Source organism: Acomys minous, assembly GCF_964271855.1.
Source record: "Acomys minous genome assembly, chromosome: 2".
NCBI classification, from domain to species: domain Eukaryota; kingdom Metazoa; phylum Chordata; class Mammalia; order Rodentia; family Muridae; genus Acomys; species Acomys minous.
This window is the reverse complement of record NC_140484.1, coordinates 52,786,742-52,814,635: the sequence shown is the minus strand read 5'-3', so window position 1 is coordinate 52,814,635 and position 27,894 is coordinate 52,786,742. Positions and strand designations below refer to the sequence as shown.

General features: G+C 48.1%; 1 protein-coding gene across 4 annotated transcripts in view; it reads right to left on the bottom strand.

The window, feature by feature from the left end:
• The window catches only part of KDM2A (lysine demethylase 2A), a 78,669-nt gene extending 72,173 nt beyond the window's left edge, over nucleotides 1–6,496 (bottom strand). The window contains exons 1-2 of one of the 4 annotated variants that reach the window (XM_084750293.1): nucleotides 5,059–6,496; nucleotides 1,803–1,906 (exon numbers count right to left, since the gene is read on the bottom strand). In XM_084750293.1, coding sequence (XP_084606419.1) covers nucleotides 1,803–1,844 — 42 coding nt within the window. In that variant the 5' untranslated portion in view covers nucleotides 1,845–1,906; nucleotides 5,059–6,496. Of the gene's footprint in view, nucleotides 1–1,802; nucleotides 1,907–3,352; nucleotides 4,178–4,252; nucleotides 4,308–5,058 lie in introns of those variants that run through there. The other 3 variants (XM_084750291.1, XM_084750290.1, XM_084750292.1) reach the window with 3 other exon arrangements.
• Between the last annotated feature and the right edge of the window lie 21,398 nt (nucleotides 6,497–27,894).

Sequence of the window (27,894 nt, the reverse complement as noted above, 5' to 3'; positions counted from 1 at the left end):
ATTCTATAAACTTGAAAAAATAATTTCAGAGACCAGAGAAATGGCTCAGCAGTTAAGAGCACTTGTTGTTCTTGAAGGATTAGTACTCAGGATTAGCACCCTGCACCCACAGAGTGGCTAACAAAAGTCTGTAATTTCAATTCCTGGGGAACCAATGCCCTTTTCTGGCCTCTGTGGTATTTGCATGAATCTGTTACACACTCATACATGTAGGTAGACATTCACACACACAAAATAAAAAAATAAATCTTTAAATGATGATAAATTCCATTCAAGTTTCTGCAGCACTCTTTCAAATACAAAGGACAGCCAAGGCTACACACAGAGACCTTGTTGAGGGGGAGGGGGATTTGGCGGCCTTTTCTCTAAGAGTGAATATCATCAGAAAATAGATTAGAGAACTATTTATTACTCACTTTTCTTCAAAATATAGCCTAAACACAGCCAAGTAAAACCACCTAGATTCCTCAGCAATATGATAGGCCTTTCAGTTCTGCAGATGTCACACACTACAGACAATTCTGTGGCTCTCCTCTATCCTATTCTACAAACACAAACATAAATGTTCAAAATGAACACATGGTAAACAATAATGCTTCTCTGACTAAGGAGAAAAAAATTATTAAATTCCAATAGGAAATCTTTGTTTGTTTGTTTTTTGTTTTTCAAGACAGGGTTTCTCTGTGTAGCCTTGACTGTCCCGGACTTGCTTTTGTAGACCAGGCTGGCCTCAAACTCACAAGGATCTATCTGCCTGCCTCTGCCTCTGCCTCTGCCTCCTGAGTGCTGGGATTAAAGGCGTGCACAACCACTCGCCTAGCCCAATAGGAAATCTTTTTTTTTTTAAGATTTATTTATTTATTATTATACAGTGCTCTGCCTCCATGTACACCTGCACACTAGAAGAGGACATCAGATCTCATTATAGATGGTTGTGAGCCACCATGTGGTTACTGGGAATTGAACTCAGGACCTTTAGGAAGAGCAGGCGGCGCTCCTAACCTCTGAGCCATCTCTCCAGCCCCAATAGGTAATCTTGAGAGGAAAGCAGAACCAAAAATATCCAATCCCATGTACAATCTAATCAATTAAACTATAAAATTTTCTTTCAGTAACATGTTTCACAAATCCCTCCAAAATAATTAAGATACAGAACTTTATCTGCATATTGTCCTCAGTCACAATAATCCTCCAAACTTACAAAACTGTTAACTTATTAAAATAACTATTAACTTTAAATATCCATAGCTTATTAACTCCCTAGCTCAAAAACTACAAATTTTTAAGTAGTAAGGTAATATTAATACTAAAATATTAAATAAAACTATCCTTCTTTGGTTTGTTGCTAGAATTTACATTGTAATATAATGTATTCAATTAGATTTACTATAATGTCAGTTAAGACTCTTTGTCTCAGCCAGTGATGGCGTATGCCTTTAATCTCAGCACTCTGGAGGCAGAGGCAGGGGAATTGCTGTGAGTTCAAGGACAGCCTGGTCTACAATACTAGTCCAGGACAGCCAAGGCTACACAGAGAAACCTTGTCTCAAAAAACCAAAAAATAAAGAAATAAAAAAAAATCTTTGTCTCACTGTAATCCACAAAGTTCTTTGATTTGCAATGATTTCCCAAAAGTTAAGGCTGCAATTCCATTTCCAAACAATAAAATTAAAAGTTCTAACTACTTGACAAAAAACAAACAAACAAACAAACAAACAAACAAACTGAGAAATTAATATACCTTTACCTTTCCTCTGGTACACAGAAAAGCCATCTAAAATAATTACTTCCAAAATACTAACCAATCTCTGGCTGTACCGAATCCTTTCTTCTTCAGGTTCCATTTCTCACTCTTCTGATGAAAGTACTGTAAAGAAACCACTCCAGGACTGCCTTCCTCTTCCTCCTAAGGATCCAAATTGCAAAGGAAATGAACATAAATAAGTCATTTTCAAATTTACACTTCCTTCTCATTGAGTTAAAGGCTCTCTGAGAATCCTTTATTCTTTTGGGCAAGTAAGTGGTGCCATGTCTTGGCACCATTAATCACATCACAACTATAGGAGGCATAAGCAAAAGGAGACACTGGTGTCAGCTCCTTAGGGCCACAGCGTTTGTTTTTGCCCATGTGTTTGCAGTTAGCAAACTCTACCTGCCAACACTAGCAATAAACAAATAAACAGAAGGAAAGAAAAGGGGACTGGAGACATGGCTCAGCGGTTAAGAGCACTGGAGACATGGCTCAGCGGTTAAGAGCACTGGCTGCTTTTCAAGAGAGCCTGATTTCAATTCCCAGCACCCACATGGCAGCTCACAACTGTCTGCAACTCCAATTCCAGGGGATCCAACACCCTCACACAGACACACATGTGGCCAAAAGATCAAAGCATATAAAAAGAAATAGTTTTTGTAAAAAAGAGAAAAAGGTTTTTATTTCTGCTCTCGTGCGTGTGGTTGGTTTTGTTGTTGAGACAGGGTCTCTCTACATAGCCTTGGCTGTCTCAGAACTCACTATGTACACCAGGCTGGCCTCAACCCACAAGCGATCCAATTGCCTCTGCTGCCCCAGTGCTGACATCAAAGGTGTGCAGCACCAAACCCAGCAAGGACTTTTATTTCTAAAGCACCGAAGTACGCACAAACTAATCCAGATCGTAAACAAATGAGTTCTCTAACAGGTAACGACAAATTATAAGCAAAAAGGACGGGGTACTTTCATAAAAAGAGGGCAAGAAAAAATAGGTTTCACAAGAAGACTCCAAACTAATGCCCCATAATCTTCTAGTAAAGCTGTACACAATCATCGCCTCAACACAAGGTGTGTAACTCTGAAACAAATTTAAGAGTTGCAATACGGAGGCAAAAATACAATCTGATCTAAATGAGTAAATAAATGAAACGACTCGATCTATGAACACGAGTGAAACGTCCATTAAATAGGGACTGGTTGGCGCGTCAATCACTCCATAATACCAAGCAGGGGTTCTCATTTTCCTAAATATTCTTACTCCTGAAGAATGGCTTCCATTGGGAATGCACATGTTTTTCTCTCGTGTAAATATATTACGGCCACGTTAACGGAATCCTTTTCAGAGGACCCGATGACATAGTTTGCGAGAGCAGTTCGTGGCACTGCCCTCCTCCGCCTCGGTCGCGAGGGACACAGGGCACCCCCTGGACGAATGCCGACAGGGCCGGACAGGAAAGCGGCAAACCTCGACTGCTCCCCCGGGGGAAAGGCTTTTCTATGGCTCACCCCTTGCAAAGAAATAAAAACTTTACATCAAGTCTTTAGATTAGACAGAGAACCAAACTTCCCAGGGCGGGGGAGAGGGGGGAGGGGAAATCTCACCGGGGATTTTGTTCTTGAGTTCTTGTCCAAGAAAGAAGTAAGATTCCAAAGACGGGAGGGGAAAAAAAAAATCCCAAACGCCGTCTTCGGTTTTTCTGTGTATTAACCCAGTATCCAAAGAAGGGTCAGAGCGACCCGGAAAAGAGGAAACAGTTACTGAATCAAACCTCCTCTTCTGGCTTTACAGACTCCGCGTCCAAGGCGACAGGAGAGCAAGACCACTCGGCGACTCCCCGGGGCTGGCGGTCAGCAGCCCCAGCCCAGGACCCGGGCCAAGCCGGCCGCGGGGAACACCCTCCTCCCGGTACCCCAGCCGGCCACAGCAGCTTCGGGAGCCCAGCAGCCGCGGCCGATCAGCTGAGACCCGCCCGGCCGACGCTCCCCGCGCCGCCCGGCCCCCCGGAACGCGGGCCCCGGCCCCGGGGGGCGGAGAGGGCGGGAGCAGCGGAGCGCTCTGCCTGGGGGGGCCCGGCTTCCTCCGCGTCGTCCCCTGAGCCGAGGCTCCGCTCTGCGGGACGATCCCCCCCCTTTACCCCCCTGGCTACTCCCCAGTCGCAGAGGAGGGACTCCGGGGGATGGGCCCCCTGACGTTGCCCTCCCACACGGAAAGCCCCCTGCCCGGCAGAGAAACAGCTGCGACAGGCCCGGGAGCTGGAAAGGTGCTCTGCGGCCCGCCGCCGCCGCCGCCGCTGCTGGGGAGGGGTGTTGTTTCCCTCACACAGGAGGATCCGCTGAAGCAGCCGCCGCCATTTTGAACCCGTCAGATTCTCACATACACACAGCTCCTCCGGCCTTACTGCGCAGGCGCCGTCTCCTCACCACCACCCCCTCCTCCTCCCGCTGCCTCTCCACCTCCCCCCCCCCCTCCCCACCTCCTTCAAGCCTCCCTGCGCTTCTTACCGCTCTCCGGGACACACGTGAACGCGCACGCGTCACTCCCTCTCCCACCCCCCCCTCCTCCTCAAACGCGGACACACCGCCCGGCGCGCGCACGCGCGGATGCGTCGGCCTCGAATCGCCCGCGCCCCGCGACGCCGACGCGGTTCCCCGCCCTCCCGCCCGCCCCCCTCCTCCTCCCCGCCCCCCTCCTCCTCCCCGCCCCCCCAACCTTCGCGTCAGCCCGCACGCCCTCTGGCCGGCTTACCGCCCCCGCTCCCTGCCCGCCTCCTTCCAGGTCTCCGGCACGGCCGGATGCCTGCGCCTGCGCGCCAGCTGCGAGCCTCCTCCGCGCGCTCCCTCCCCCACACCCGCACTCGCAACACACGCACACACACGCGCGTGCACGCACGCACGCACACACACACACACACACACACACCCCGACACAACTTCGCCTGTGACCCCGCCCACCGCCGGCCAGCTGCGCCAGCCGCCCTCCCCCCCCCCCACCACTCCAGGGAGGGCTGTGACCCCCGACCCCCCACAAAACAACACCCACCCACCCCCAAGCTGTAGGAAGCATCTCCCCTTCCTCTCCATAGCCACCTCTGCCCTAGGCAGCAAGACAGTCACACAACTGAGTGCCTGGCGGCCTGGGCCAGGGCAGCCGTTGGCCGCCTCCACGCGGGGTCCCCCGGGGTCACGCCATGGGAGTGGGCAGACCAGGGCGCCGCGCACCGGCCCGCTCAGACCGAGGGGGCGCAGAGAAGCGGCGCCTTCCCGCCGGGCGCCCTCCCTCACGCGCCGGCCGGTGGGCCGAGGCCCACCTGCTCGCCATGCCGGAGTAGGCCCCAGCGTCCCCGTATGCAGCGCCTGGCCGCCCTTAGCACGGGGGGCTCCTCTGTGCAAGCGAACCGGTTCCGCCTCACCCACTCCTCGCCGCTCCGAAGGGGCAGGAACCGGGAGTAGTAGCATGTCTGTCCTGGGCTCTGCTCCCCCAGGGGAGCTCCAGACGCTTGACAAGGGCGCCCACAGGTGCCGTGCTCGAGAGTGGGATCCACGACGGCTCGGGGGTGGCAGCGACCCGCGCACCCACCGCGGGCCGCAGGCTCCCAGGGAGGTGGCCCAGGAAGCCCCTGCTGTTGGCCACGCTCAGGTTTCCGTAGCGCCGGTGCCCTCGGCGGCCCGGGTGGGACGTGACCCCGCCCCCGGCGAGTCGGGGCACCCCACCCACCCCCACTGAGAGGGGGCGCGGGCCGCCCCTAACCCCAAGACCGAGGCTTGCGCTGGAGGCCCAGCCGGGAACATGTCTCCAGTGTGTGCGCAGCTTCGCGCGAGGGTCAGCGATGGGGCAGCGGCGGCCCAAGCTGCCCGGCCCTGCCTACGAACCGGCTCCCGCGGCTCGACAGCTGCCCGACGGGCTAGCAGGCTCCGGACGTCGACGGAGCCCAGCCAGAGGTAACAGCACTGCCATGCGAGCAGCCCAACTGGGCTCGGGGCAGTTCCCCAGCCAATCTCGTGCTTTGAGGCCCGTTTAAATTGTAAATCCCACAAAGGACGGTGGCCTGGACGCTACACATCCAAGAGCTTGAGGTTGGCACTTTTCCTCTTGCTGAGTGGTTGTCACACCAATCTTTGTCTCCCTCCTTCGGTTTCCAACTCTTCAGTTGATCCTGAAGAGTCTGGAATGGAAGAGGAAGAGCCCGGTAGTTTATCTATCAAATAACGTTCATAAACAGCTTTCTAGATCTTTTAGGAAGACAGTAGTGATCGACAGTTGGGAAAAAGATACTTTCTTTTTCTGTCACAGTTTGAACTGGGGTAAAGACGCTCCTTAAACCCAAAGTATTATTTACCACAGCGCAAGTTTTGCTAAAGCACACAGGATTTTTACAGACGTTCTCGGCTTCGTTTCACATCTTTAGTACACGAGGGAAGGAGCTTTGTTTCTAAACAGTTGGAACATAAGATTAAACTCCCTACAAAATTACCAGGAGAGGAGTCCACAGTTCTGCAACTGCCAACGGGAACATCTCAGAGCATAAATGATTGGTCAGTACGGTCTCATCGTCTTGCAGCCAGTCACCGTGCAAAGTCATTCTTTATTCTGATACCAGCCACTTTTCAGACATAACATTTTAGAGCTTTGCTTCAAAGAGATTATCGCTGAAACTTTGCCAGATTTAAGGCCTCCTTCGACTTTCCAGGCTATAGTAAAATATGTTTTAAAGCAATTCTCTTACCCGGATGTGATGACTCACTTGACAGGTACTCCTAGGGCTCTGGAGGCTGAGGCAGGAACAGTAAATTAAAAGCCAACCTGTAGAGCCGGACATGATGGCTCATGCCCGTAATCCCAACACTGTGGGATGCAGAGGCAGGTGTATTGCTGTGAGTTCAAGGCCAGCCTGGTCTACAGAGCGAGTCCAGCACAGCCAAGGCTAACACAGAGAAACCCTGTCTCGGGGGTGGGGGGGTAGGGGGGTGGGGGGGAAGCCAACCTGGGTTAGACGACGAGTTCCAGGCCAGCTTGGGCTACAGAGTTCAACCCAGTCTCGACAAAAGGCAATAGTATTTTTTTTACATCCAATGCCAGGTATGGCCCCCAAAACATCTGGCCAGCTTTCTATAGCTACGAACTGAAAATCACAGCAGGTTGTTTAAAAGAAAAGTTTGCTTCTGTCAGACTAGTTGAGTATTGGGTCTCATTGCTATTTTCCAAATAAACAGCTTTATTTAGTCCTCTTTATCCGGAAAATACTTGAGGGGGGAAAAAACCCCGGCCTCATATGGTGCTGCATATACCTATGCTTCCTATGCTGGGAGGTGAGTGATGCAGAAGGATCTTCAGTCTGAGCTACATAGTGAGTTCAAGGCCCTGCCTCAGAGGAAGACCGGCTCTCTAGCTGTAACTCAACTTTGTCTTGCCCACATAGGTTGGCTTTTGTAGGTTTAATTCAAAACAACCAAGAAAGAAAACCATGGAAGTCTCCAGACAAATTCAACCCACTGTATTTATTTTGAAGAGAACTACAAATAGAACAAGGTTTGCCAAATTGCCTCCCAACGCTTTCCAGTTGAAAACCATTTGTTAATTACAATGCAGCAGGGGAATTGACTAAACAAATACACCCAATAGTGCCTCTACCGGCTGGCTTTGTAACTGTACCAAAGCAGATGTGCATGGTCCAGTGAGAGATAGGCAGATGGTTAGTCACATTCCCCAAAATCACAGTGACACTGATGGATAGGGGCACATCTGTGAGGACTACCGTTTTGCCTTTCAAGAATTATTCCAGAAAGGATAAGGCTGGGACAAATCCCCAAGAAGGCCACTAGATCTTTGAACTATATAGCTTCAACTTCAGTTGAAGGGAGACGAGATAAGTGTTTTATGGGAAGGAAGGAAAAAAAATATCCTAGAAGCCTTGAGAAAATGGCCTTGGCTGTCCTGGACTCACTCTGTAGACCAGGCTGGCCTCAAACTCACAAAGAGCTGCCTGCCTCTGCCTCCCAAATGCTGGGGTTAAAGGTGTGTATCACCACACCGGGCTTGTTGTTTTTTAAAATAAGGTTCCTCAGGGCTGGAGAGATGGCTCAGAGGTTAAGAGCTCTTCCAGAGGTCCTGAGTTCAATTCCCAGCAGCCACATGGTGGTTCATAACCATCTATAATGACATCTGGTGCCCTCTTCTGGCCTGCAGTGCAGGCAGAATACTGTATAAATAATAATAAGAAGAAGAAGAAGGAGAAGGAGAAGGAGAAGGTGGTGGTGGTTCCTCTGTGTAACAGAGTCCTGGTGGTCCTGGAACCTGCTTTGTAAACCAGGCTGGCCTTGAACTCACAGAGTGCTGCCTACCTGTACCTCCTTCTGGCCTCTGTCTCCCAAGTACTGAAACTAAAGGTATGTGCTATCATACCCAGCTTCTATCTTTCTTTCTCTGTGTTCTTGTTTTGTTTTACTTTTTGCCTGCCTGCATGGATGATTGTATAAGAGTGTCAGAGCTTGGAGTCACAGACAGTTGTAAGCTGCCATGGTGGTGCTGGGATTTGAGCCTGGGTCCTTCTGGAAAAGCAGTCAGTGCTCTTACCACTGAGCCTTCTCGGTAGCCCCTTGTTTTGTTTTTTCATTTGAGACAGGTCTCATAGTGTAGTCCTGGCTGGTCAGGGGTTACTATGTAGACGGAGGTGGCCTAAACTCAAAGAGACCTGCCTGCCTCTGCCTCTGACATGGGGATTACAGGTGTGTACCACCACACAGTTTTGTTTTCACAAAAGTAACATCCATTAAATGCTGCTAAGAGTATGTACTCCAAGCTAGATCGATGGCTCAGTGGTTAAGAGCACTACCTGTTCTTCCAAAGGAACAGAGTTCAATTCCCAGCACCCACATGGCAGCCCACAAATTTCTATAATTACACTTGCAAGGGATATGACACCCTCACACCAATGCACATAAAATAAAATTAAATAAAATGTTTAAAAGATTTATTTATTTATGTATTACATATACAGTACTCTGTCTGCATATACACCTGTAGGCTGGAAGAGGGCATCATATCATATTACAGATGGTTGTGAACCACCATGTGCTTGCTGGGAATTGAACTCAGGACCTTGGAAGAGCAGGCTGTGCTCTCAACCACTGAGCCATCTCTCCAGCCCAATAAATTTTTTCAAAAAGAGCATATACTGCTCTTACAGAGGACATGAGTTTGGATCCTAGCACCCATGTTGGCTGACTCATAACAACCTGCATCTATAGCTTCAGGGTATCTTTTTTTTTTTTTTTTTTTTTTTTTGGTTTTTCGAGACAGGGTCTCTCTGTGTAGCCTTGGCTGTCCTGGACTCACTTTGTAGACCAGGCTGGCCTCGAACTCACAGTGATCCGCCTGCCTCTGCCTCCTGAGTGCTGGGATTAAAGGCGTGCGCCACCACGCCCGGCTAGCTTCAGGGTATCTTGACATCCGCTTTCAGGGTATCTTGACATCCGCTTTTGGCCTCTACCAGTAACTGCACTCATATACACGGACTGCCCCTACCCCAAGACACAGAAACATCCAGATAGTTTTGTTTTTTTTGTTTTTTTTGTTTTTTGTTTTTTGTTTTTTTGGTTTTTCGAGACAGGGTTTCTCTATGTAGCCTTGGCCATCCTGGACTCACTTTGTAGACCAGGCTGGCCTCGAACTCACAGCGATCCGCTTGCCTCTGCCTCCCGAGTGCTGGGATTAAAGGCATGCGCCACCACGCCCGGCAATAGTTTTGTTTTTCCAAGACAAGGTTTCTCTGTGTAGCCTTGGCTGTCCTAGACTTACTTTGTAGACCAGGCTGGCCTGGAACTCACAGCGATCTGCCTGCCTCTTCCTCTGGAAGGCTTAATTTTTAACTGCATTAAACTGTTTCTAAGCTGGGCGTGGTGGCGCACGCCTTAAATCCCAGCACTCGGGAGGCAGAGGCAGGCGGACCCTGTGAGTTCGAGGCCAGCCTGATCTACAAAGTGAGTCCAGAACAGCCAAGGCTACACAGAGAACCCTGTCTAGAAGAAAGAAAGAAAAAAAAAAACTATTTCCAATATGGGGCTGGAGAGATGGCTCAGAGGTTAAGAGCAATGCCTTTTTGTTTGTTTGTTTGTTTGTTTTTCAAGACAGTATTTCTTTGTTTTAGCCTTGGCTGTCATGGACTGACTTTGTAAACCAGGCTGGCCTTGAACTCACAGCCATCCACCTGCCTTTGCCTCTCAAGTGCTAGGATTAAAGTTGTGCGCCACCATGCCTGGCCGCACTGGCTGTTCTTCCAAAGGTCCTGAGTTCAATTCCCAGTGACCACATGGTGGCTCCTAACCACCTATAATGATATCTACTGCCCTTTTCTGGCGTGCATGTGTACAGGCAGAACACTATATACATAATAAATAAATTAATATTAAAAACTATCTCCAATTTATTTTTAAATTTTAAAGAGGAAACAGGTTGCCCCCAAAACTATAGATCTGAGCCAGAACAGAGAAGGTAGTCTTGAGGTTTCCCCAGAAGGCAGCATACTCATGTGGGGCTCAACAGCTCTGCTGTCAGAGGTGGCATGACCACCCTGCTGGTTTCTGCTGCTCCATGAGCTCTTCCAGGTCTCAGTTGTGAAATGAACAAACTCTTAAAGTTTAGTGTCTGCTACACAACAGCTAATGTTTATGACGTCTCTCTCAGCTAGAGCCTCACTGTGCTGCCAAAGCTTCCTGAGCAACTAGGATAACACGCATGTGCTTTTTTCTTTTTAATTAGATTTTATTTGTTTGTGTATGCCCAGGTCAGAGGACAACCTATGGATGAGGAGTCTCCTCTTCCCCGCCATGTGGGTGCCACAGATGGAACTCAGGGTGTCAGGCTTGACACCAATCACCTTTACCTGCTGAGCCTTCTTGGTGGCCACAGGCATACACTTCCTATCTTGCTTTCTTTTGGTTTTTTTTTTTTTTGAGACAGGGTCTCACTCTGCAGCATTGCCTGTTTTAGAACACACTTATGTAGACCAGGCTGGCCTGAAACTCCTAGAGATCTAACAACTTAGACCTCTTGAGTGCTGGATTAAAGGCATGCACCACCACCCAGCTGTGAACTTCTTCCAACCTACTTTATTTGGGGTTCTTTTTTTGTTTTTGTTTTGTTTCTGGAGTGGGTTTTGTTTTTGTTTTTGTTTTTGTTTTTTGAGACAGGGTTTCTCTGTGTAGCCTTGACTGTCCTGGACTCGCTTTGTAGACCAGGCTGGCCTCGAACTTACAGCGAACCACCTGCCTTTGCCTCCCAAGTGCTGGGATTAAAGGCGTGCGCCTCCACCGCCCGGCTTTATTTGGGGTTCTTTAACGCTTATACCTTCCTTCCAACTGACCTACCCTAGATAGGAGAGAAAAGAGGTTAATAGGAACAGGCAAAGTAGACCTTTTTAGACTCAGTTCCTGGGAGCGATTCCACTGGTATAGTCGACAGGATTCATATAGACCAGTTAAACAGCAAACCAGCGATTCAGCAAAACTGCAGTTGCAGCTGCTGGAACCGGGAGCAGCAGCCGGAACCCAGAGCCTTGAAGCATTCACTGGAGCAGTTCTCTCTAGGAGCTTCTTGAAGTGATAAACAGCCAAGACCAAAAAGCCTCTTGTTTTGGCCTCCTATCTCCTCTCAGAGTCCATACTAGGATGTTTATCGTTGGCAAAGACCAAGCCCCCGCAAGAGGCAGTTCCTCTTCTAGCGGACAAACATCACCTGTTCTCTCTCAAGTCTGTTTTCAGGGGAAAAACACCTCACACCCTTGCCCAAATCTCTTTCACATCCCACACTTGGGATCAAAACAAAAACATGTTTACATCCACTACAGTGGGCGAATAGGTCTTCTATGTTATGGGAGTGTGTACAAGTGTGTTTGTGCATGTATGTCCCTTAAAGAATAGCTTAAACAAGACTCAGTTCTGTAGGTCCCAAGTATGGAACTCAAGATGTCCGGCTGGACAGCAAACACTTCCACCCACTTATCCAGATACTAGGCCGTACATTTCTGACATCCAAATTTAAGAATAGACTGGAGCCAGGCAGTGGTGGCATATGTCTTTAATCCCAGCACTCGGGAGGCAGAGGCAGGCAGATCTCTGTGAGTTCAAGGCCAGCCTAGTCTACAAAGTGAGTCCAGGACAGCCAAGGCTACACAGAGAAACCCGGTCTTGAAAGAACTGAGGGGCCGGGCGTGGTGGCGCATGCCTTTAATCCCAGCACTTGGGAGGCAGAGGCGGGCGGATCGCTGTGAGTTCGAGGCCAGCCTGGTCTACAAAGTGAGTCCAGGACAGCCAAGGCTAACACAGAGAGACCCTGTCTCGGAAAACCAAAAAAAAAAAAAAAAAAGAAAAGAAAACTGAAAGAAAGAAAGAAATAAAAAAAGAATAGACTGGAAGCTGTTGGCAGTGTGTTTGCCTAATGAGCACAAAGGTCAAGATTCCATACCAGCACTTCATAGAACAGGGCATGGTGCTGTACACCTATAATCCCAACACCAAGAAGATAGAAGCAAGAGGAACAGAAGTTCAGGGTTGCCAGGCGTGGTGGCGCACGCCTTTAATCCCAGCACTTGGGAGGCAGAGGCAGGCGGATCACTGAGTTTGAGGCCAGCCTGGTCTACAAAGGGAGTCTAGGACAGCCAAGGCTACACAGAGAAACCCTGTCTCCAAAAACCAAAACGACAACAACAAAAACAAAACAAAACAAGTTCAGGGTTGTATTGCCTATATATAGAGCTCAAGACCAGCCTAGGTTACATGAGATCCCACCTCAAAACAAGACAAATAGAAAATCACTTGGGAGGCAGAGGCAGGCGGATCACTGTGAGTTCGAGGCCAGCCTGGTCTACAAAGTGAGTCCAGGACAGCCAAGGCTACACAGAGAGGAGGAGGAGGAGAAGAAGAAGAAAAAGAGAAAGAAAGAAGAAACCCAGCTTGGTATTTAAGCACATTGAAGAGGGTAACATGATGCACAGCCTTTCTAGAGCTCAGGTTGTGACTGACTTGCAGCTGGTGTCTTCCCTCTGCAGCCCTGGTACCTCTGGTCCCCATGTTTCCTCCCCGCTGCCATCCTTCTCTCCATCGTTCTGTACCATCCCTGCCTCCTGTGTCCATGTTCTTTCTCACTTTTTTTTTGGCCCATCATCTGACAGGCCTGTGAGCCACTCTCTCTCTTTTGCAATCTAGTGCGCTTAACTATTCTTTAGATTTGTTACCTAGAGAACATCTCCTCTATATTGTTCCATAAGACAAGCTCTTTGTGGAGGTGACCTGAACCATAAGAGTATCATTCAAAGGCGTCCAAAATCAGTATTACTGTTAACACTAGGGGGAAAAATCTGCATGTTGGATGATCATGACCTAAAGGGATGATGGGTAATTTTCTTTTTGCATCTGGAAAAAGAACCTAAATGGCAGCTGGGTTTGGTGCCACACACCTTTAATCTCAGCACTTTGGAGCCAGAGGCAGGTGGATTGCTGTGAGTTAGAGGCCAGCCTGGTCTACAAAGCTGAACCCCCACACACACCAAAAAAAAAAAAAAAAAAAAAAAAAAAAAAAAAAAAGAATCTAAATGGCCTGGGAGAAGAAAGCCAAAAATGTCCCGTTGGAGAAATGATGGCTCAGTGGTTAAGAGCACTGACTGCTTTCCCAGAGGACCTGGGTTCAATTCCCAGCACTCATGGTGGCTCACAACTGTGTGTAACTCCAAGATCTGACACCTCTATATAGACATACATTCAGGTAAAAACACAAATACACACATAAATTATTTTTTTTTTAAATGCCTGACATTGTGGCACATGCCTGCGATCTCAGCACTTGGGAGGCAGAGGCAGGTGGATCCCTGTGAGTTCAAGCCAGCCTGGTCTACAAAGGGAGTCCAGGACACCTAAGGCTACACAGAGAAATCCTGTCTGGATAAACTAAAAACAAAAATTATTTTATCACTGAAGATGGGTGACAAATTGTGGTGGTTTGAATAAGATTGGCCCCGACAGGCTCATACATTTGCATGCTGAGTTCCCAGTTGAGAAGGATTAGGAGGCGTGGCCTTATTGGAGGAGGTGTGTCGTTAGCAGGAGGCTTTGAGGTTCAGAAGTCTGCACTAATCACAGAGTCCATCTGCCTGTTGATCAGGATGTGGCTCTCAGCTACTTCTCCAGCACAATGCCGTGCTGGAGCCATGGCATTGCTCGCCCCCAAGATGATAATGGACTAACTTTCTGAAACTGTAAACAACTAAAAGCTTTCTTTTCTAAGAGTTGCCATGGTGTCTCATCATAGCATTGATAACCATAAAGACACACATGATACTCATAAATTACATGGAATGTTGTGGGCCGTTTCCTTGAGATCATGAACCATTCCATGCCCCAGTGTCTCTCTGCTACCATCACCTGGCATTTGGCCTTTGCTGCAGACTAGGTAGGCTATCTTTAATGGTGGGATGACTTTGGCTGTTGGGACAGCACCTGAGATTTACCTGTTATTCCTACAGTCTTAGCATTGCTTTGGAGCTAGGCTACCCTTAACTCACCATTTCTTGTTTTTTTGTTTTGTTTTGTTTTTTCAAAACAGGGTTTCTCTGTGTAGCCTTGGCTGTCCTGGACTCGCTTTGTAGACCAGGCTGGCCTGGAACTCACAGCGATCCACCTGCCTCTGTCTCCCAAGTTCTGGGATTAAAGGCGTGTGCCACCACCACCCGGCTAACTCACCACTTCTTAAAGAACTGCTGCCCTGCCACAGACCAGAGCTGAGAAATTACTGTTTCAAGCCATGTATGATGATGGCACATGCCTCTAAGCTCAGTAACTTGGGAGGCAGAGGCAGGCAGATCTCTGTGATTTCAAGGCCAGCCGGGTCTACAAAGCAAGACCACGACAGCCAGGACTACAAGAGAAACCCTGTCTTGGAGAAAGAAAGAAAGAAAGAAAGAAAGAAAGAAAGAAAGAAAGAAAGAAAGAAAGAAAGAAAGGCCGGGCATGGTCTGTTTCAGCCATATCCCCTAAAGGCTACTTTCTTATCTGTATCCAGACCCTTCTAGCAGGTCAGGTCTTTGCACAGGCCAACTCTTCTCAGCTTCAGTGGCTTTTGGAGGAATACCTACAGGTTTTGTGTTTTTAATCTCCTGTCTTAGGCTCATTTCTCTTGAGTTAATCAGATACTAATGGTTGCCTGCTTCCTTTAAGTGTCATTGTGGAGCCAATAGACAAAGACTTGACTGTACCTTGGAATCCGAGAGACAACATATTTAAAAGGATTGCTGCTGCTTTTCTATTCTTTTCCTTTTTTGGAGCCAGGAAGCAGTGCTAGGGATCCAACCCCAGGATTCCTAAGTGCTGGGCAACTGTGATATACCCCGGACCTACATGCTAGGTTCCTTGTGATACACTCCCAGCCCTATCTTCTTAGCAAATCTTTTTGCTTTTTTTGTTTTGTTTTTGGTTGGTTGGTTTTTGGAGACAGGGTTTCTCTGTGCAGCCTTGGCTGTCCTGGACTCACTTTGTAGACCAGGCTGGCCTCAAACTCACAAGGATCCGCCTGCCTCTGCCTCCCAAGTGCTAGGACAGAAATGGAAATCTAATGAGACGCAACTCACCCAGAAGACATCAGAAGCAGGTCTAAAAAGAAAATCAAATCAGAACATGAAACCCAAGCTGCAGCAAATCACTTATAATTACAGGAACTGTAACAAGAAAATTTCACCTTAAACACAATATTGTCATGCAGTCCTTCTAGAGAACGGGAAAGAAAGACTGAATTAGAAGGCTGGGCGTAGTGGCGCACTCCTTTAAGGCGCACGCCTTTAATCTCAGCACTTAGGAGGCAGAGGCAGGCGGATTGCTGTGAGTTTGAGGCCAGCCTGGTCTACAAAGGGAGTCCAGGACAGCCAAGGCTACATAGCGGAAACCCTGTCTCGAAAAAAACTAAAAATAAAGTATTTTCTCAAGCCTGCTTCTTGATTTGCAAGGAGTAGTGCTTTTGGTTGCTGACACTTCTCCTCCATCTGCAGGAGTAGCTATCGGGCAGCCTCCCTTGAGGAATGGTAGTAGATCAACCCTTTGGTCTAGAACACAAGTGCCTCTCCCACAGTGTCAGATCCACCGTGCCCTGCAGGGAGGTATTCAGATCCCTCCCCGCTCACCTCCTCCTCCTCTGCTGCTTTACCAGTTCATCATGCAGGAGTAAATATCGGCTCTGCCTGGCACTGCTAACAGATCCCAGGGATGCGCCCATGAGCAGAATGCCTTCCTCACCATGAGGCTTCCAGTTCAAGTCCTTGCCCAGTTCCCAGTGACTAATTACATCAGCTTCCAGATTGAAAAGCAAGTCTTGGTTGGCCTGGTGGTGCACTCATTTAATCCCAGCACTCTAGAGGCAGAGACAAGTGGAACTCTGTGAGTTCGAGGCCAGCCTCATCTACAAAGTGAGTCCAAGACAGCCATGGCTACACAGAGAAACTCTTGTCTCAAAAAACAAACAAAAAAGTAAGTCTTGCTGGGCAGTGGCGATGGCACCAGTGACACCACCTTTAATTCCAGGATTTGGGAGGCAGAGGCAGGGGGATCTCTGTAAATTCCAGACCAGCGTAGTGACTCACTTTCAAGAGTGAGTTTGAGGACAGCCAAGGCTACATAGAGAAACTCTGTCTTAAAAAAACAAAAACAAAAAACACGTCTTTTTGTTTGTTTTGGTGTTTTTGTTTTTCAAGACAGGGTTTCTCTATGTAGCCTTGGCTGTCTTGGAACTTACTCTGTTCCAGGCTGGCCTCGGGAAAAATAAAACAAGTCTTAAGCAGAGCATGGTGGTGCTTATTTATTTACTTATTTTTATTTTTATTTTTTTGAGGCAGCATTTCTCTGTGTATCCTTGGCTATCCTAGAACTCACTCTGTAGACCAGGCTGGATTCAAAGTCTTTATATTATTTGTTTGCACATCACCTCCCTGCTCTTGCCACTGGGTTACAAGATGAGCACTCTGAGACATGAGGGATATATGGTCAAGGGGGCAAGTCAGGTGATCAAAGAAATCAGCTTCCCAAAAAGAGAGGGAGGGGACAGTGGTGGCTCACGCCTCTAGTCCCAGCACTGGGGATACAGGGGCAGATAGATCTGTGAGTTCAAAGCATGTCTGTTCTACAAATCAAGTCCAGGACAGCCAGGGCTACAGAGAGAAACCCTGTCACACACAAAAAAAGTTAAGATGTTCCAGTAATCATGTGTTCACATTAGGTGTACTGAGTGTCACAATGGACTTCAGGTATTCACAAGATAGGCACACAGTCTACAGTGCAAGACTGTGAAAGCGCAGTGGTGCGAGGGGCCAGTGCTGCCATGGTGGAAACGCATCTAGTCAGAGGAGGTGTCATAACGTAGATTACTTGAGTTCAATGACAAACTAGTGGTTATGGGGAAGGCAATAGAAGTTTCTGGCCCTGGTGTGCTCTGAGTTCAGCAATGACAGCCAAGAGCTGATCCTACAGAGGACAGGGAAGAAGAGCCTTTCCTGAAGAATCAGCGAGCTGGGTGTGGTGGCACACACCTTTAATCCCAGCACTTGGGAGGCAGAAGCAGAGTCAGGCAGATCTGAACAGGGGGTCTAGGTTCACTGCATGCATTGTCCTTGGTTGGTATAGTTTGTACAAACCCTCCTTGGGTCCAGATCCACTGGCCTTGATGGTCTCCTTGTGAGGCTCCTCAACCCTCTGGGTCCTTCCATCCCCCCACTCTTCCATACCACTTTCATGCTCTGCCCAGAGTCTGGCCCCGAGTCTCAGCATCTATCTGGTTCCCCTGATGGGTGGAGTCTCTCAGAAGACATCTATGTTGGACTAATATTCACTTACAAGTGAAGCCAGGCATGGCGGCGCACGCCTTTAATCCCAGCACTCGGGAGGCAGAGGCAGGCAGATCACTGAGTTTGAGGCCAGCCTGGTCTACAAAGTGAGTCCAGGACAGTCAAAGCTACACAGAGAAACCCTGTCTCCAAAAACCAAAACAAAAAACAAAAAACTGAGGCTGGTGCGGTGGCACATGTGTTTAATCCCAGCACTCGGGAGGCAGAGGCAGGTGGATCGCTATGAGTTCAAGGCCAGCCTGATATAAAAAGTGAGTCTAGGACAGCCAAAGCTACACAGAGAGACCCTGTCTCAAAACCCAAAAAAAAAAAGGACTTGGTGCATGGCATGTGCTCAGGCAGTAAGTAAATATGTTTCTATTTTGTTTTGTTTCATTTGTTTTTCTTTGTATAGCTTGTCTAGGACAGCTAAGACTACACAGAGAAACCTTGTCTTGAAAAAAAAACAAACAAACAAAAAAAGAAACTGTGTTACATTTACACATTGGAATACTACTCAGCTATTAAAAACAAGGAAATCTTAAAATTTGTAGGCAAATGGGTGGAGCTAGAAATGATTATCCTGAGTGAGGTAATTCAGATGGTTCTTGAAGCACTTGCACAAGCTTTAAACCAGGCATGGTGGCGCATGCCTTTAATCCCAGCACGCAAGGAGGCAGAGGCAGGTGAATCACTGTGAGTTCGAGGCCAGCCTGGTCTACAAAGCAAGTTTAGGACAGCCAAGGCTACACAGAGAAACCCTGTCTGGAAAAACACTAAATATATAAACAAACTTGCACAAGTTGAAATAAAACTGATCTTAGTTAACCGAGAGAACCTACAGCAAGTGGTTGGGTCTATAAATCTTCCAAGGAAACTGACAGTTTATCTGAGGCAGAGACAATTGGGGTTGAAACTGCTTGACAAAAAAGAAGACTCTGGGTAGAGGAAAAAAAAAAAACAGCAACACTGGAGCCAGGTGTGGTGGCACACACCTTTAATCTCCGCACTTGGGAGGCAGAGGCAGGGGATCTCTGTGAGTTTAAGGCCAGCCTGGTCTACAAAGCAAGTTTAGGACAGCCAGGGCTACATGGAGAAACCACATCTCAAGCCAAAAACAAAACAAAACAAAAAACACTGGTACACCCAAACGGCGACAGTGGTGAAAGTGAATACTCCTTTGTGTTGTAGTGTGGCCTGGCCACTTCACCTTGAAGCTGCGTAAGAGCATACCCACAAGGCAGAACAACCTATGCTCTTAAATACAAGGAAATGACAAGGTTGCTGTCTCAGAACTCTGATACAAAGGCAGAATGCTAGCAAGAAAGGTTTTCTGTTCTTCCCGAGAGGGAAGTAAGAAAGTGGCCCCACACAGAAGAGTAAGAGGAGAAGGGAAGAAATAGGAGCCTGGCATAGACCAGTGCCAGGCGTGATCGCTGAGCCCAGGAGGTTAGGGTCAGCCTAGGCAACTTGGTGAGATCGCTACTTGTTGCAAGAGAGAAGAGAGGAAAAAGGGGATTCAACAAGATTTGTTCACACATTCCTGTACAGAATATGAAGAGGGAGGGGACTTGGGTGACTTTATACCCAAAAGACAAGATCACATCTGTAACCTAAGGGACACTGAAACACCTGCTGGTTTTTGTTGTTGTTTTTTGTTTGTTTGTTTTTGTTTTTGTTTTTGGCAAGGGAAGAGAGTAGTCTGTGATAGAGTAGGAGTCTGGAGACGTGAGTAGATAAATTACAGGAGAAAAATGCCCTGTATGGATAAAGGAGGTCAGCCAGACTCCTCCAGGCAGGGCTGCAGAGCCCATTGTAGGTGCCCTGTAACAGCTTGAGGAATACAAAATGGCCCTCTGTGAGTTCCAGGAAAGCGTGGTCTACAGAGTGAGTCCAGGACAGCCAGGCAAGGCTACACAGAGAAACCCTGAGTGGGGAGCGGGAGGGGGAGGCCGACTTAAGAGGAGCCAGTGAATCAGCTAAGAAGGAATGACCAGAGAAGAGACAAAAGTACCTAGATGGCAGTATGAGGAAGAGATGAGTCAGGGTAAATAAAATAGAATCAATTCTGGGTGTAACTATTGTGCCATCACTTGTGAACTTCCCCCAAGAAGCCCGAGGAGCAGGCTGTAGAGAGCAGAGGGGTGGGGTGTGCTCCTGTAATCCCAGGCAGATCTCTGTGAGTTCAAGGTCATCCTGGTGTTCTACAGACCGTATTCCAGCACAGTCAGAGCTACTTACTTAGACCCTGTCTCAAAAGAAGGAGAGAAGGAAGAGGGGGAGGAAGGGAAGGTGAGGGAGCAGCAGCAGCAAGAGGAAGTCCAAGTAGAGTGAATGGGAAGAGGAGGAAATGTGAACTCCCCTTTGAGTTTGCTGTGAAGAGCAGAGGGAAGAAAAGTGTGTGGTTTGAGAGGAGGCCAGGGACAGGGCAGGAGATACCGCTGCAGCATACAAAGAGGTAGGGCCCTAAGATCCAAGAGTAGCATCAGCTAAGAATGGACAAATCGGGCCTGGAGAGATGGCTCAGAGCATAAGAGCACTGTCTGTTCTTCCACAGGTCCTGAGTTCAATTCCCAGCAACCACATGGTGGCTCACAACCATCTATAATGTGATCTGATGCCCTCTTCTGGCCCGCAGAATTGTCCTCTAGCTTGGGAGGAGGTTGGTATGGCAAGCATAGGGAGTTCATTTGGAAGATGAGGACATGGGAGATTCAGGGAGTTTATACTTGAAAACCTGTGTCTGGAATATTCCTAGATCAGTGTCAGAAAAAGGAAGTAGACTTAGTCTTTTCCCCTGTTCTGCCTTGAAAAGACACAGCAAGAAGGTCTTCGGGTGCTGGCACCTTGATCTTGGACTTCCTATGCTCTAGATCGGGGAGAAACAACTTCCCCTTCTCTATAAATCGGCATGAACAGGCTGATATATAGAGAGAACACAGTTCTTTGTTTTTGTTTTTTGAGACAGGGTTTCTCTATGTAGCCCTGGCCATCCTGGAACTTGCTCTGTAGATGAGGCTGGCCTTGAACTCAGAGATCCATCCTAGCAAGTGCTGGGATTAAAGGCATGGGCCACCATACCTGCCTGAGAATGCAGTTCTAGTAATTAAAAAAAAAAAAAGGCTTTGTGTATGCCTGAGTGTGTGTGCGCGCCAGAGTCTGTGGGCAGCCTGAGGTCAGAAGAAAGCCTCGGGTCTCCTGGAAGTACAGTCACAGGTAGTTGTGAGCGATCACGTGGGCACTGGAACTCCGATCTCTGCAAGGGCAGTACACACTCTTGACTGCTGAGACATTCTTTCCAGCCCTGGCGATTCTCTTCTCTACAGCCATGCCATCAACACTCTTGGTAACTTCCCACTTTCTGTTCATAGTCTGTGTAACCCAGTGAAATGAAAAGCATGGTGAGGCTTGAAACTCGGTGTAAGGGGTCACAAGAAACTGCCTTACTCGCTCCTCCTCCTCCTCCTCCTCTTCCTCCTCCTCCTTTTTGAGATAGGGTTTCTCTGTGTAGCCTGGGAGTCTTGGACTCACCTGGACTTGCTCTGTAGACTAGGTTGGCCTCAAACAGAAATCCACCTGTCTCTGCTTCCTGAGTGCTGGGATTAAAGGCGTGCGGCACCACATCCAGCTTCCTGTCTCTTCTGTCAGAGGGTCCTGAAAACTTGGGCAGGTCCAGACACAGCCTAGAGGAGCCCCCAAACAGGAAGGAAAGCTGAATTCAAAGCAGTATTCCCTAGCTTATATCAATTGTTGAATAAGAATTTCTGCCTTAGCTGGGCATGGTAGCACACTCTTTTAATCCCAGCACTCGGGAGGCAGAGGCAGGCCTGGACTACAAAGTGAGTCCAGGACGGCCAGAACTATACAGAGAAACCCTGTCTTGAAAAACAAAAACTAAACCAACCAACCAAACAAACAAACGAAGAATTTCTGCCTTAGGCTGGAGAGATGGCTCAGAGGATAAGAGCACTGTCTGTTCTTCCAAAGGTCCTGAGTTCAATTCCCAGCAACCACATGGTGGCTCGCAACCATCTATAATGAGATCTGGAGCCCTCTTCTGGCATGCAGGCAAAACACTGTATACTTAAATAAATAAATCTTGACAGGCATGGTGGCACATATCTTTAATCCCAGCACTTAGGAGGCAGACGCAGGCTGATTGCTGTGAGTTCGAGGCCAGCCTAGTCTACAAAGTGAGTTCAGGACAGCCAAGGCTATACAGAGAAACCCTATTTCTGGAACTCAGAGATTCACGGGCCTCTGCCTCCGGAGTGCTGGGATTAAAGGCGTGCACCACCACTGCCCAGCTTTTATATAAAGCCTGGGTTCACCCACATTCATCTTTCTTTCTTCTTTCTTCTTTCTTCTTCTTCTTCTTCTTCTTCTTCTTCTTCTTCTTCTTCTTCTTCTTCTTCTTCTTCTTTTGTTGTTGTTTGTTTTTTCAAGACAGCTTCCACATGGTAGCTCACAACGGTCTGGTCTGTAACTCCAGTCCCAAGGAATCCAACATCCTTTTCTGGCCTCCAGGGGCACCAGGCACACATATGGTGCAGACAGACCAACATGCAAGCAAAACAAACAAAATTTTAGAGGTGTCATTCCTGTATGTGTCCAATCTCTCCCGTGGAGATGCAGCTAAGATGATCCTGGCGGTCACCTTCCTATGTGGGTGTTAGGAAGCCAGCTCCTTCTGCCCTTACCTGGTACATACTGTGTGACTTTGGACCCAGCAGCCCCTTCTTTCTAGACACTGACCCCCAAGCAGGTGTACTGAGAGGAAGAACAGGTCAAAAGTGATCCTATCCAGCTGGGCATGGTGACACATGCTGTGAGTTCGAGGCCAGCCTGGTCTGTAAAGTGAGTCCAGGACAGCCAAGGCTAACAGAGAGACCTTGTCTTGGGAGGAAAAAAAAAAAAGTGATCCTATCCATCTAATGATCAGGTTGATCGTACTAAGGCACTAACTGTGGAACCACAGAGGTTCCTGGCTTTCTGCCTGTCCCAACTCTGGTGTTCTCACCACAACTGCCACCGTCACCATTGCTGCGGCCGTTCTCCACATTTCAGAGACAGAGGAAATGCTGAGAGGTTACCAAGGGCCCACGGTCATATGGCTTCCAAAAGGAAGAACCAGGCAGTGTAGTTCCCAGGCCTGTGTTCCCTAGAAAGCTATTTAAAACTGCAATTGCAGTGGTTGGGGATGCGGCTTGGCAGGTTGGAGTGCTTATCCTATGTGTCTGAAGCCTGGGATTCAGTCCTCAGCACTGTATAATAAAAGCTGGGCATCATAGCTAGGCATGTGGTACACACCTTTAATCACAGCATTAGGGAAAGCAGAGGCCAGCCTGGTCAATAGAGTGAGTTCCAGGACAGCCAGCAGCAACTATACAGAAAAACCCTGTCTTGAAAAACAAACAAATAGCTGGGCGTGGTGACGCACGCCTTTAATCCCAGCACTCTGGGTGGCAGAGGCAGGTGGGTCTTGGTGAGTTTGAGGCCAGCCTGGTCTACAGTTATCTCCAGGACACCCAAGATTACACAGAGAAACCCTATCTCAAAAACTAAAAGCAAAAAAATAACACCCTCCCCCCAAATATAGCTGGGCATGGTACTACAGACCTTTAATCTTGGAAGACAGGGGCAGGTGGATCTCTGTGAGTTTGAGGCTAGCCTGGTTTACACACAGAAACTGTCTCAAAACAAAAACCAAAAAAATTTGGTCTCCTGGTTGGCTTATTGGGACTGGTAACTCCTTTATTTGTATCCCTTGCTAACCATGTCTCTAAACTCCTAGTTCAAAAATATTTGCTGGTCTATGGTGGCACAAGCCTTTAACCCCACATTCAGGAGGTAAAGGCAGGGGAATCTCTGAGTTTCAGTCCAGCCTGGTCTACACAGAGAGATCCAGACAGCTAGGGCTACACAGAGAAACCCTGTCTCAGAAACCAAAAACCAATCGAGTGTGTGTGTGTGAGTGGGTGCATGCCTGCTTGAGTCTGTGTGTATGTTTGTCATACCATCGTGCATGTGTGGAAATCTAAGAACAATTTAAGGTTCTCTTGCTCCACTATGTGGCTTTCTGTGGATGTCCGCTTGTCTGGCTGAGTCACCTCACATGTTTTTTTGTTTTGTTTTGAAACAGGGTCTCTCTGTGTAGCCTTGGCTGTCCTGGACTCGCTTTGTAGACCAGGCTGGCCTGGAATGAGTGATCCACCTGCCTCTGCCTCCCGAGTGCTGGGATTAAAGGCGTGTGCTATCACACCTCCTCGTTTACCTCAGATGTTTTCTAGCAAGCTTTTAATACCTGTGGTAATTTTTCAGATAATGAGAGGAAGTGATAAGAGGGCCACTTGATCAGAGGGCTCCTCCTCTTGGAAGGCCTCAGCAACCGATGTGCCAGCAGCCCAGAACCCAGGGCTCTATCCAGACTGTCAGCCACGCACAGGAAGTGCCGCAGGCTCCAAAGTGAGCCCTTTGGAATTAAGTGCTCTGATTGAAATGCTGGCTGTTCACCTTGTAGACAGCCTCCAGATAAAGGCCAGGAGAAAGGGACCAGGAAGAAGAAGGAGGCCCTCAGGGGGTTATTTAAGTCTCTGTGGTTTGTTTACTTCTCAGGGAATTCTCCCCCACCCCTGCTCCCAGTAGTTAGCAACCTGCTCAGGATTCCCTCACAGTGGGAGTTGACTGTGGGGAATTGAGCAGGACAGCCAAACAGCCATTAGGCATTTAGTATTTGTTTTCTATTTGGGTTTTGTTTGTTTCTCTTCCTCTTTTTGTTTTTGTTTTGAAGACAGGGTTTTTCTGTGTCGCCTTGACTGGCCTAGACTCGCTTTGTAGACCAGGCTGGCCTGAAACTCACAGCGATCTGCTTGCCTCTGCCTCCTGAGTGCTGGGATTACAGACATGCGGAACCACAAGAGGCCGTGTTAACGTTTCTATCCTGGAGTGGGCCTTAAGGCTGAGATGCCATAAGAGAGGGCTTTCACAAGAGGATCATGACAGCCTGGAGAGCTGGCTCAGGGGTTAAGAGCACACTGTCGGCTCTTCCGAAGGTCCTGAGTTCAATTCCCAGCAACCACTTGGTGGCTCACAGCCATCTATAATGAGATCTGATACCCTCTTCTGGTGTGTAGGTGTACATGCAGGCAGAGCACTGAATACATAATAATAAATAAACCTTAAAAAGAAAAAAAAGAGGATTATGGCTCAGAGGTTGAGTGATTGCACAACATGTTTGAGGGCAAAAAAAAAAAAAAAGAATAATCACCTGGTGGTGTCCGCCTGTAATCCCAGCACTCAAAGGCAGAGGCAGGCAGATCTGTAAGTTTGAGGCCAGCGTGGTCTACAAATTGAGTTACTGTTACACAGAGAAACCTTGTCTTGAAAAAAAAAAAAACCATAATAATAAATAAATAATAATTTTAAGATCTTTGTATTGGTTGATTGTGTATGGGCAATTGGAGAAAGCATGGAGATCAGAGGACAACTCGCGGGAATGGTCTTTACCTTCCACTATGTGGTCCTTGATCGTTTGGCTTGACAACAAGCATCGTTAGCGGAACCATCTTGCCAGTCTTGTGGATTTTTCTTGTTTGCTTGTCTTTGCTGGCCTAGAATTCACTGTGTATACCAGTCTATGTGAAAACTCAGAGATGGAGACCTGCCTCTGCCTCTAGAGTGCTAGGATTAAAGGCAAGTGCCACAACACTGGCCTTATTTGCATTTTTAAAAAGATGTATTTATTTATTATGTATACAGTGTTCTGCCTACATGTACACCTACACACCAGAAGGCATTAGATCTCCTTATAGATGGTTGTGAGCCACCCTGTGGTTGCTGGGAATTGAACTCAGGACCTCTGGAAGCACAGCCAGTGCCCTTAACCTCTGTGCCATCTCTCCAGCCCCACCTTATTTGTGTTTTTGAACGTGGCATCTATTGTCAGCCTCCTGAGTGATAGGGATAAGCTACCACATCTGAAACGTAATATTCTCTTTCCCATCATGCCATTCTGGAACCACATCACACTTGTCTGCATGGGTTTTTGGTTCCTTTTGTTTGTCAGATTTGGAGCTTTTCCCCCCCTGTCCATTTGTCAATAGTGAGAAAGGCCTTTATGTAGCACAGGGTGACCTTGAACACAGCACCTCCGGAGTACTATGATTAAAAGCAAACACAGTCACACCTGGCTGACTTGGTTTGGATGACCTTGACAGCTCTGAAGAAAAATGGATTTGTTTGAAGTTATTTGCAAAATTGGACCAGGCCCTTGGGGTCAGGGGAGGAAGGTGCTAACACAGGTCAAGTGGTTTGCTTACCTTTAAGTGTGTCATGTTATTTACAAAGTTGTTTATTGTCCTCTCTCCTCCTCCTCTTTGACGGGATCCCACTGTAGCACAGTTCCAGGCTGACCTGGAACTCATCGCTTTTTCTACGTGCTCCCGCTTAACCTATCACAAGCACCCATTCCCATCAGTCCATTGGTTGATAGAACTCTGGGTCCCAGCCAGAGCTGTAAGCAGGGCGTGGTGGCACATAGATGTAACCCAGATCCTTGCTTAAGTATTAAAATTCCTGTCCAAAACAGGGTTCAAGGCCAGGTGTACATACCTTTAATCCCAGCACTTGGGAGGCAGACATAGGTCGGGTTTGAGTTGGAGGCCACCCTGGTCTACAAATCAAATCCAAGACATCCAAGGCTACACAGGTTTTTCCTGTGCGGAAAACCAAAAAAATAAACAAATGAAAAAACAACAATGCAGTGCATGGTAGCGCACACCTTTAATTCCAGCACTTGGGAAGCAGAGGCAGGTGGATGGCTCTGAGTTTGAGGTCAGCATGGTCTCTAAAGCGAGTCCAGGACAGCCAAGGCTACACAGAGAAACCCTGTCTCAAAAAAAAAAAAAAATCAAATAAATAAATAAATAAAGTTCAAAGTCATCCTCTGGCTACATTCAAAGCCAGTCTGGAGTGCATGAAACCCTATTTTGGGAAGGAAAGGAATGAAGGACCAGGCTGTCTGTGTACCTGCTGGTGAGAGTACAGGAAGAAGAAAGTTCATGGCGCAGCCCAGGGCACTTTCTCCAGCACCTCAGTTGGGTTTCTATGGTGCTGGAAATTGAGTCTAGGACGTTAGTGCATGGTAGGCAAGTAACAAGCATTTTACCAACTGAGCCACATGCCCTGCCCAATACAAATATTTCAATCTTCTCCCCCAGAACCATGCCTCAACTAATGCTGGCATGGGTTGGGAGCTGGCAGACTAGTGGCCCTCAGTCACTGCCTCCCTCATATGCACAGACAAGATGAGCCTGGTCTGGCTAACCTGGGCTGTCTGTCATAGATTTAAATGCAGCAGTACTGTAGATTTAGGACAGCGCAGCGTTCAGTCTAAGTTTATTCCACACCAGCCGAATAGTCAACTCACAGAACTACTGTGGACGGTGGGTAGTTTTCTTCAATTAAAATGTTGTGCTGTCAGCCTTACTTACCCCTCTGGCAACAACCAGTGGAAATACTGTGCTTCAAAATGCTGGGGCATTTCACACCTGTACAGGCTGGCTTCCTGGCACCAAGACAGGCCGCTCTTCCTGGGCCCTGCTGCCCTCTACTGGTCGAGGTCCAGCTACAATGGCCCAATGAAGCTGAGACTCCCTGTCCAAGCACCCAGCTCTGGCCAGCCCCACATTGCCTTTGATACTGTTCTTGGTCCCCCTGAACCTTGCTTTCCTCATCATCTGTAAAATGAAGTACCAATAGAAGCAGGAAAGCAAAATGTCACTGAGGTTGCCCCGCCAGATACAACTATACTACTACCCCACCCCATCCCCCACCCCCACCCCCACCCCCACTCCCCCGAGACAGGGTTTCTCTGTGTAGCCTTGGCTGTCCTGGACTCGATATGTAGACCAGGCTGGCCTCAAACTTGCAGAGATCCACCTGCTTCTGCCTCCCATGTGCTGGGATTACAGGCTCATGCCACTGTGCCCGGCTAGAAACGGCATGCTTATTTTTGCTTGCTTTGTTTTTTGAGACAGGGTTTCTCTGAGTAACAGCCCTGGCTGTCCTGGAACTTACTCTGTAGGCCAGGCTAGCCTCGAACTCAGAGATCCACTTGCCTCTGCCTCCCGAGTGCTGGAATTAAAGGTGTGCGCCAAATAGACAAATGGGAACAGGAGTCCCAGAGCAGCCCCTTTGCCGACGTAAGGTCTTTTAGTCTGTGGGAAATGCCTCCGATCCATCCGGCTGACATCAGAGACCCCCTGTGCTGTGGGCTGCGGAGCAATGTCCTGC